Below are 10,308 nucleotides of genomic sequence, written 5' to 3'. Positions count from 1 at the left end.
GCACCTACGACTGCAGCACTTACAACTACAGTTGCACCTACAACAGCTGCACCTACAACTGCTGCACAGGCAACAGTTGCACCTACAACAGCGGCACCTACGACTGCAGCACCTACGACTGCAGCACCTACAAATACAGTTGCACCTACAACAGCTGCACCTACAACTCCTGCAACTACAACTGTAGCACCTACAACAGCAGCACCCACGACTCCTGCACCTAAAACAACAGCCGCACCTACGAGTGTGGTTACTACAACAGCCGCACCTACAACTGCTGAACAGACAACAGTTGCACCTACGACAGCAGCACCTACGACTCCTGGACCTTCAACAACAGTCGCACCTACGACTGTGGCAACTACAACAGCCGCACCTACAACTGCAGCACAGACAACGGTTGCACCTACAACAGCAGCACCTACGACTGCAGCAACTACAACTACATCCGCACCTACGACTGTGGCAACTACAACAGCCGCACCTACAACTTCTGCACAGGCAACAGTTGCACCTACAACAGCCGCACCACCAACTCCTTCAACTACAACAACTGTAGCACCTACAACAGCCGCACCTACGACTGCAGCACCTACAACTACCGTTGCACCTACAACAGCTGCACCTACGACTCCTGCAACTACAACTGTAGCACCTACAACAGCAGCACCTACAACTCCTGCATCTACAACAACAGCCGCACCTACAACTGCTGCACAAACAACAGTCGCACCTAAAACAGCTGCACCTACGACTCCTGCAACTACAACAACTGTAGCACCTACAACAGCAGCAACTACGACTCCTGCACCTACAACAACAGCCGCACCTACGACTGTGGCAACTACAACAACAGCACCTACAACTGCTGAACAAACAACAGTCGCACCTACAACAGCAGCACCTACAACTCCTGCATCTACAACTGTAGCACCTACAACAGCAGCACCGACAACTCCTGCATCTACAACAACAGCCGCACCTACAACTGCTGCACAAACAACAGTCGCACCTAAAACAGCTGCACCTACGACTCCTGCAACTACAACAACTGTAGCACCTACAACAGCAGCAACTACGACTGCAGCAACTACAACTACATCCGCACCTACGACTGTGGCAACTACAACAGCCGCACCTACAACTGCTGCAACTACAACTGTAGCACCTACAACAGCAGCACCTACAACTCCTGCATCTACAACAACAGCCGCACCTACAACTGCTGCACAAACAACAGTCGCACCTACGACTCCTGCAACTACAACAACTGTAGCACCTACAACAGCAGCAACTACGACTGCAGCAACTACAACTACATCCGCACCTACGACTGTGGCAACTACAACAGCCGCACCTACAACTGCTGCACAGACAACAGTTGCACCTACAACAGCGGCACCTACGACTGCAGCACCTATGACTGCAGCACCTACACCTACAGTTGCACCTACAACAGCTACACCTACGACTCCTGTACCTACAACAACAGCCCCACCTACGACTGTTGCAACTACAACAGCCGCACCTACAACTGCAGCACAGAAAACGGTTGGACCTACAACAGCAGCACCTACAACTGCAGCAACTACAACTACAGCCGCACCTAAGACTTTGGCAACTACAACAGCTGCACCTACAACTGCTGCACAGACAACAGTTGCACCTACAACAGCAGCACCTACGACTCCTGCACCCAAAACAACAGCCGTACCTACGACTGTGGCAACTACAACAGCCGCACCTACAACTACTGAACAGACAACAGTTGCACCTACGACAGCAGCACCTACGACTCCTGCTCCTACAACAACTGTAGCACCTACAACAGCAGCACCTACGACTGCAGCACTTACAACTACCGTTGCACCTACAACAGCTGCACCTACGACTCCTGCAACTACAACTGTAGCACCTACAACAGCAGCACCTACAACTCCTGCATCTACAACAACTGCCGCACCAACAAGTGCTGCACAAACAACAGTCGCACCTAAAACAGCTGCACCTACGACTCCTGCAACTACAACAACTGTAGCACATACAACAGCAGCAACTACGACTCCTGCACCTACAACAACAGCCGCACCTACGACTGTGGCAACTACAACAACCGCACCTACAACTGCTGCACAAACAACAGTCGCACCTACAACAGCAGCACCTACAACTCCTGCATCTACAACAACAGCAGCACCTACGACTGCAGCAACTACAACTACATCCGCACCTACGACTGTGGCAACTACAACAGCCGCACCTACAACTGCTGCACAGACAACAGTTGCACCTACAACAGCAGCACCTACGACTGTAGCAGCTACAACAACAGTTGCACCTACGACAGCCGCACCTACGACTCCTTCAACTACAACAACTGTAGCACCTACGTCAGCCGCACCTACGACTCCTTCAACTACAACAACTGTAGCACCTACAACAGCTGCACCTACAACTGCTGCACAGACAACAGTCTTACCTACAACAACAGCACCTACGACTCCTGCACCTATAACAATAGTCGCACCTACGACTGTGGCAACTACAACAGCCGCACCTACAACTGCTGCACAGACAACAGTTGCACCTACAACAGCAGCACCTACGACTGCAGCACCTACAACCACAGTTGCACCTACGACTCCTGCACCTACAATAACTGTAGCACCTACAACAGCAGCACCTACGACTGCAGCACAGACAACAGTTGCACCTACAACAGCGGCACCTACGACAGCAGCACCTACGACTGCAGCACCTACAACAGCAGCACCTACGACTCCTTCACCTACAACAACAGCCGCACCTACAACAGCCGCACCTACAACTGCTGCAAAGAAAACAGTTGCACCTACGACTCCTGCACCTACAACAACAGCTGCATCTATGACTGTGGCAACTACAACAGCCGCACCTACAACAGCCGCACCTACAACTGCTGCAAAGACAACAGTTGCACCTACGACTCCTGCACCTACAACAACAGCTGCATCTATGACTGTGGCAACTACAACAGCCGCACCTACAACTGCAGCACATACAACAGTTGCACCTACAACTCTTGCATCTACAACAACAGCCGCACCTACAACTGCTGCACAAACAACAGTCGCACATAAAACAGCTGCACCTACGACTCCTGCAACTACAACAACTGTAGCACCTACAACAGCAGCAACTACGACTCCTGCACCTACAACAACAGCCGCACCTACGACTGTGGCAACTACAACAGCCGCACCTACAACTGCTGCACCTACAACTCCTGCATCTACAACAACAGCAGCACCTACGACTGCAGCACATACAACAGTTGCACCTACAACGGCAGCACCTACTACTCCTGCACCTACAACAAGTGTAGCACCTACAACAGAAGCAACTATGACTCCTGCACCTACAACAACAGCCGCACCTACGACTGTGGCAACTACAACAACCGCACCTACAACTGCTGCACAGACAACAGTTGCACATACAACAGCAGCACCTCCATCTCCTGCACCTACAACAACTGTAGCACCTACAACAGCAGCACCTACGACTGCAGCACCTACAACTACAGTTGCACCTACAACAGCTGCACCTACAACTCCTGCAACTACAACTGTAGCACCTACAACAGCAGCACCTACGACTCCTGCACCTACAACAACAGCCGCACCTACAACTGTGGCAACTACAACAGCCGCACCTACGAGTGTGGCATTTACAACAGCCGCACCTACAACCACAGAACAGACAACAGTTGCACCTACAACAGCGGCACCTACGACTGCAGCACCTACAACCACAGTTGCACCTACGACTCCTGCACCTACAACAACTGTAGCACCTACAACAGCAGCACCTACGACTGCAGCACCTACAACTACAGTTGCACCTACAACAGCCGCACCTACAACTGCAGAACAGACAACAGTTGCACCTACAAAAGCAGCACCTACGACTGCAGCACCTACAACAACAGTTGCACCTACAACAGCTGCACCTACAACTCCTGCAACTACAACTGTAGCACCTACAACAGCAGCACCTACGACTCCTGTACCTACAACAACAGCAGCACCTACAACTGTGGCAACTACAACAGCCGCACCTACAACTGCTGCACAAACAACAGTTGCACCTACGACTCCTGCACCAACAAAAACAGCTGCACCTTTGACTGTGGCAACTACAACAGCCGCACCTACAACTGCAGCACATACAACAGTTGCACCTACAACAACGGCACCTACGACTGCAGCAACTACAACTACAGCCGCACCTAAGACTGTGGCAACTACAACAGCCGCACCTACAACTGCTGCACAGACAACAGTTGCACGTACAACAGCAGCACCTACGACTCCTGCACCTAAAACAACAGCCATACCTACGACTGTGGCAACTACAACAGCCGCACCTACAACTACTGAACAGACAACAGTTGCACCTACAACAGCAGCACCTACGACTCCTGCACCTACAACAACTGTAGCACCTACAACAGCAGCACCTACGACTGCAGCACCTACAACTACCGTTGCACCTACAACAGCTGCACCTACGACTCCTGCAACTACAACTGTAGCACCTACAACAGCAGCACCTACAACTCCTGCATCTACAACAACAGCCGCACCTACAACTGCTGCACAAACAACAGTCGCACCTAAAACAGCTGCACCTACGACTCCTGCAACTACAACAACTGTAGCACCTACAACAGCAGCAACTACGACTCCTGCACCTACAACAACAGCCGCACCTACGACTGTGGCAACTACAACAGCCGCACCTACAACTGCTGCACCTACAACTCCTGCATCTACAACAACAGCAGCACCTACGACTGCAGCATATACAACAGTTGCAACTACAACAGCGGCACCTACGACTGCAGCACCTACGACTGCAGCACCTACAACTACAGTTGCACCTACAACAGCTGCACCTACGACTCCTGTACCTACAACAACAGCCCCACATACGACTGTGGCAACTACAACAGCCGCACCTACAACTGCAGCACAGACAACGGTTGCACCTACAACAGCTTCACCTACGACTGCAGCAACTACAACTACAGCCACACCTAAGACTGTGGCAACTACAAAAGCCGCACCTACAACTGCTGCACAGACAACAGTTGCACCTACAACAGCAGCATCTACGACTCCTGCACCTAAAAAAACAGCCGTACCTACGACTGTGGCAACTACAACAGCCGCACCTACAACTACTGAACAGACAACAGTTGCACCTACGACAGCAGCACCTACGACTTCTGCACCTACAACAACTGTAGCACCTACAACAGCAGCACCTACGACTGCAGCACCTACAACTACCGTTGCACCTACAACAGCTGCACCTACGACTCCTGCAACTACAACTGTAGCACCTACAACAGCAGCACCTACAACTCCTGCATCTACAACAACAGCGGCATCTACAACTGCTGCACAAACAACAGTCGCACCTAAAACAGCTGCACCTATGACTCCTGCAACTACAACAACTGTAGCACCTACAACAGCAGCAACTACGACTCCTGCACCTACAACAACAGCCGCACCTACGACTGTGGCAACAACAACAGCCGCACCTACAACTGCGGCACAAACAACAGTCGCACCTACAACAGCAGCTCCTACAACTCCTGCATCTACAACAACAGCAGCACCTACGACTGCAGCAACTACAACTACATCGGCACCTACGACTGTAGCAACTACAACAGCCGCACCTACAACTGCTGCACAGACAACAGTTGCACCTACAATAGCAGCACCTACGACTGCAGCACCTACAACAACAGTTGCACCTACGACAGCCGCACCTACGACTCCTTCAACTACAACAACAGCTGCATCTATGACTGTGGCAACTACAACAGCCGCACCTACAACTGCAGCACAGACAACAGTTGCACCTACAACAACAGCACCTACGACTCCTGCACCTACAACAACTGTAGCACCTACAACAGCAGCACCTACGACTGCAGCACCTACAACTACAGTTGCACCTACAACTGCTGCACCTACAACTGCTGCACAGACAACAGTTGCACCTACAACAGCGGCACCTACGACTGCAGCACCTACGACTGCAGCACCTACAAATACAGTTGCACCTACAACAGCTGCACCTACAACTCCTGCAACTACAACTGTAGCACCTACAACAGCAGCACCTACGACTCCTGCACCTACAACAACAGCCGCACCTACGAGTGTGGCAACTACAACAGCCGCACCTACAACTGCTGAACAGACAACAGTTGCACCTACGACAGCAGCACCTACGACTCCTGCACCTACAACAACTGTAGCACTTACAACAGCAGCACCTACGACTGCAGCACCTACAACTACAGTTGCACCTACAACAGCTGCACCTACAACTCCTGCAACTACAACTGTAGCACCTACAACAGCAGCACCTACGACTCCTGAACCTACAACAACTGTAGCACTTACAACAGCAACACCTAAGACTGCAGCACCAACAACTACAGTTGCAACTACAACAGCTGCACCTACAACTGCTGCACAGACAACAGTTGCACCTACAACAGCCTCACCTACGACTCCATCAACTACAACTGTAGCACCTACAACAGCAGCACTTACGACTCCTGCACCTACAACAACAGCCGCACCGACAACTGTGGCAACTACAACAGCCGCACCTACGAGTGTGGCAACTACAACAACAGTTGCACCTACAACAGCAGCATCTACGACTGCAGCACCTACAACTACAGTTGCACCTCTAACAGCTGCACCTACAACTCCTGCAACTACAACTGTAGCACCTACAACAGCAGCACCTGCGACTCCTGCACCTACAACAACTGTAGCACCTACAACAGCAGCACCTACGACTGCAGCACCTACAACTACAGTTGCACCTTCAACAGCTGCACCTACAACTGCTGCACAGACAACACTTGCACCTACAACAACAGCACCTACGACTCCTGCACCTACAACAATAGCCGCACCTACAACTGCAGCAGAGACAACGGTTGCACCTCCAACAGCAGCACCTACGACTCCTGCACCTACAACAGCCTCATCTACGACTGTGGCAACTACAACAGCCGCACCTACAACTGCTGCACAGACAACAGTTGCAGGTACAACAGCGTCACCTGCGACTGCAGCACCTACAACCACAGTTGCACCTACAACGGCAGCACCTACGACTGCAGCACCTACAACTACAGTTGCACCTACAACAGCTGCACCTACAACTGCTGCACAGACAACAGTCTTACCTACAACAACAGCACCTACGACTCCTGCACCTATAACAATAGCCGCACCTACGACTGTGGCAACTACAACAGCCGCACCTACAACTGCTGCACAGACAACAGTTGCACCTACAACAGCGGCACCTATGACTGCAGCACCTACAACAGCAGCACCTACGACTCCTGCACCTACAATAACTGTAGCACCTACGACTGCAGCACAGACAACAGTTGCACCTACAACAGCGGCACCTACGACAGCAGCACCTATGACTGCAGCACCTACAACAGTTGCACCTACGACTCCTGCACCTACAACTACAGCTGCATGTATGACTGTGGCAACTACAACAGCCGCATCTACAACTGCAGCACATACAACAGTTGCACCTACAACAGCGTCACCAACGACTGCAGCACCTACAACCACAGTTGCACCTACAACGGCAGCACCTACTACTCCTGCACCTACAACAACTGTAGCACCTACAACAGAAGCAACTATGACTCCTGCACCTACAACAACAGCCGCACCTACGACTGCTGAACAGACAACAGTTGCACCTACAACAACAGCACCTACGACTCCTGCACCTACAACAACTGTAGCACCTACAACAGCAGCACCTACGACTGCAGCACCTACAACTACAGTTGCACCTACAACAGCTGCACCTACAACTCCTGCAACTACAACTGTAGCACCTACAACAGCAGCACCTACGACTCCTGAACCTACAACAACAGTAGCACTTACAACAGCAACACCTAAGACTGCAGCACCAACAACTACAGTTGCAACTACAACAGCTGCACCTACAACTGCAGCACAGACAACAGTTGCACCTACAACAGCGGCACCTACGACTACAGCACCTACGACTGCAGCACCTACAAATACAGTTGCACCTACAACAGCTGCACCTACAACTCCTGCAACTACAACTGTAGCACCTACAACAGCAGCACTTACGACTCCTGCACCTACAACAACAGCCGCACCTACAACTGTGGCAACTACAACAGCCGCACCTACGAGTGTGGCAACTACAACAGCCGCACCTACAACAGCAGAACAGACAACAGTTGCACCTACAACAGCCTCACCTACGACTCCATCAACTACAACAACTGTAGCACCTACAACAGCAGCATCTACGACTGCAGCACCTACAACTACAGTTGCACCTCTAACAGCTGCACCTACAACTCCTGCAACTACAGCTGTAGCACCTACAACAGCAGCACCTGCGACTCCTGCACCTACAACAACTGTAGCACCTACAACAGCAGCACCTACGACTGCAGCACCTACAACTACAGTTGCACCTTCAACAGCTGCACCTACAACTGCTGCACAGACAACAGTTGCACCTACAACAACAGCACCTACGACTCCTGCACCTACAACAATAGCCGCACCTACAACTGCAGCAGAGACAACGGTTGCACCTCCAACAGCCGCACCTACAACTGCTGCACAGACAACAGTTGCAGCTACAACAGCGACACCTGCGACTGCAGCACCTACAACCACAGTTGCACCTACAACGGCAGGACCTACGACTGCAGCACCTACAACTACAGTTGCACCTACAACAGCTGCACCTACAACTGCTGAACAGACAACAGTCTTACCTACAACAACAGCACCTACAACTCCTGCACCTATAACAATAGCCGGACCTACGACTGTGGCAACTACAACAGCCGCACCTACAACTGCTGCACAAACAACAGTCGCACCTAAAACAGCTGCACCTACGACTCCTGCAACTACAACAACTGTAGCACCTACGACAGCCGCACCTACGACTCCTTCAACTACAACAACTGTAGCACATACAACAGCAGCACCTACAACTCCTGCACCTACAACAACAGCTGCATCTATGACTGTGGCAACTACAACAGCCGCAACTACAACTGCAGCACAGACAACAGTTTCACCTACAACAACAGCACCTACGACTCCTGCACCTACAACAACTGTAGCACCTACAACAGCAGCACCTACGACTGCAGCACCTACAACTACAGTTGCACCTACAACAGCTGCACCTACAACTGCTGCACAGATAACAGTTGCACCTACAACAGCGGCACCTACGACTGCAGCACCTACAAATACAGTTGCACCTACAACAGCTGCACCTACAACTCCTGCAACTACAACTGTAGCACCTACAACAGCAGCACCTACGACTCCTGCACCTACAACAACAGCCGCACCTACGAGTGTGGCAACTACAACAGCCGCACCTACAACTGCTGAACAGACAACAGTTGCACCTACGACAGCAGCACCTACGACTTCTGCACCTACAACAGCCGCACCTACGACTGTGGTAACTACAACAGCCGCACCTACAACTGATGCACAGACAACAGTTACACATACAACAGCAGCACCTACAACTACTGTACCTACAACAACAGACGTACCTACGACTGTGGCAACTACTACAGCCGCACCTACAACTACTGAACAGACAACAGTTGCACCTACGACAGCAGCACCTATGACTCCTGCACCTACAACAACTGTAGCACCTACAACAGCAGCACATACGACTCCATCAACTACAACAACTGTAGCACCTACAACAGCAGCATCTACGACTGCAGCACCTACAACTACAGTTGCACCTCTAACAGCTGCAACTACAACTGTAGCACCTACAACAGCAGCACCTGCGACTCCTGCACCTACAACAACTGTAGCACCTACAACAGCAGCACCTACGACTGCAGCACCTACAACTACAGTTGCACCTTCAACAGCTGCACCTACAACTGCTGCACAGACAACAGTTGCACCTACAACAACAGCACCTACGACTCCTGCACCTACAACAATAGCCGCACCTACAACTGCAGCAGAGACAACGGTTGCACCTCCAACAGCAGCACCTACGACTCCTGCACCGACAACAGCCTCATCTACGACTGTGGCAACTACAACAGCCGCACCTACAACTGCTGCACAGACAACAGTTGCAGCTACAACAGCGACACCTGCGACTGCAGCACCTACAACCACAGTTGCACCTACA

General features: G+C 51.5%; 1 protein-coding gene across 1 annotated transcript in view; it reads left to right on the top strand.

Moving 5' to 3' along the window:
- Positions 1-9,378: 9,378 nt before the first annotated feature.
- The window catches only part of LOC137874819 (salivary glue protein Sgs-3-like), a gene marked incomplete at both ends in the record, with an annotated part of 40,758 nt that continues 39,828 nt past the window's right edge, over positions 9,379-10,308 (top strand). Inside the window, one exon of the mRNA XM_068713788.1 lies at positions 9,379-9,894. Coding sequence (XP_068569889.1) covers positions 9,379-9,894 — 516 coding nt within the window. The remainder of the gene's footprint in view (positions 9,895-10,308) is intronic.

This window comes from Cebidichthys violaceus, unplaced genomic scaffold, assembly GCF_023349555.1.
Source record: "Cebidichthys violaceus isolate CVI_PGR_0920_01 unplaced genomic scaffold, fCebVio1.0.p SCAF_19, whole genome shotgun sequence".
Classification (NCBI taxonomy): domain Eukaryota; kingdom Metazoa; phylum Chordata; class Actinopteri; order Perciformes; family Stichaeidae; genus Cebidichthys; species Cebidichthys violaceus.
This window is presented reverse-complemented; position numbering and strand designations above follow the sequence as displayed.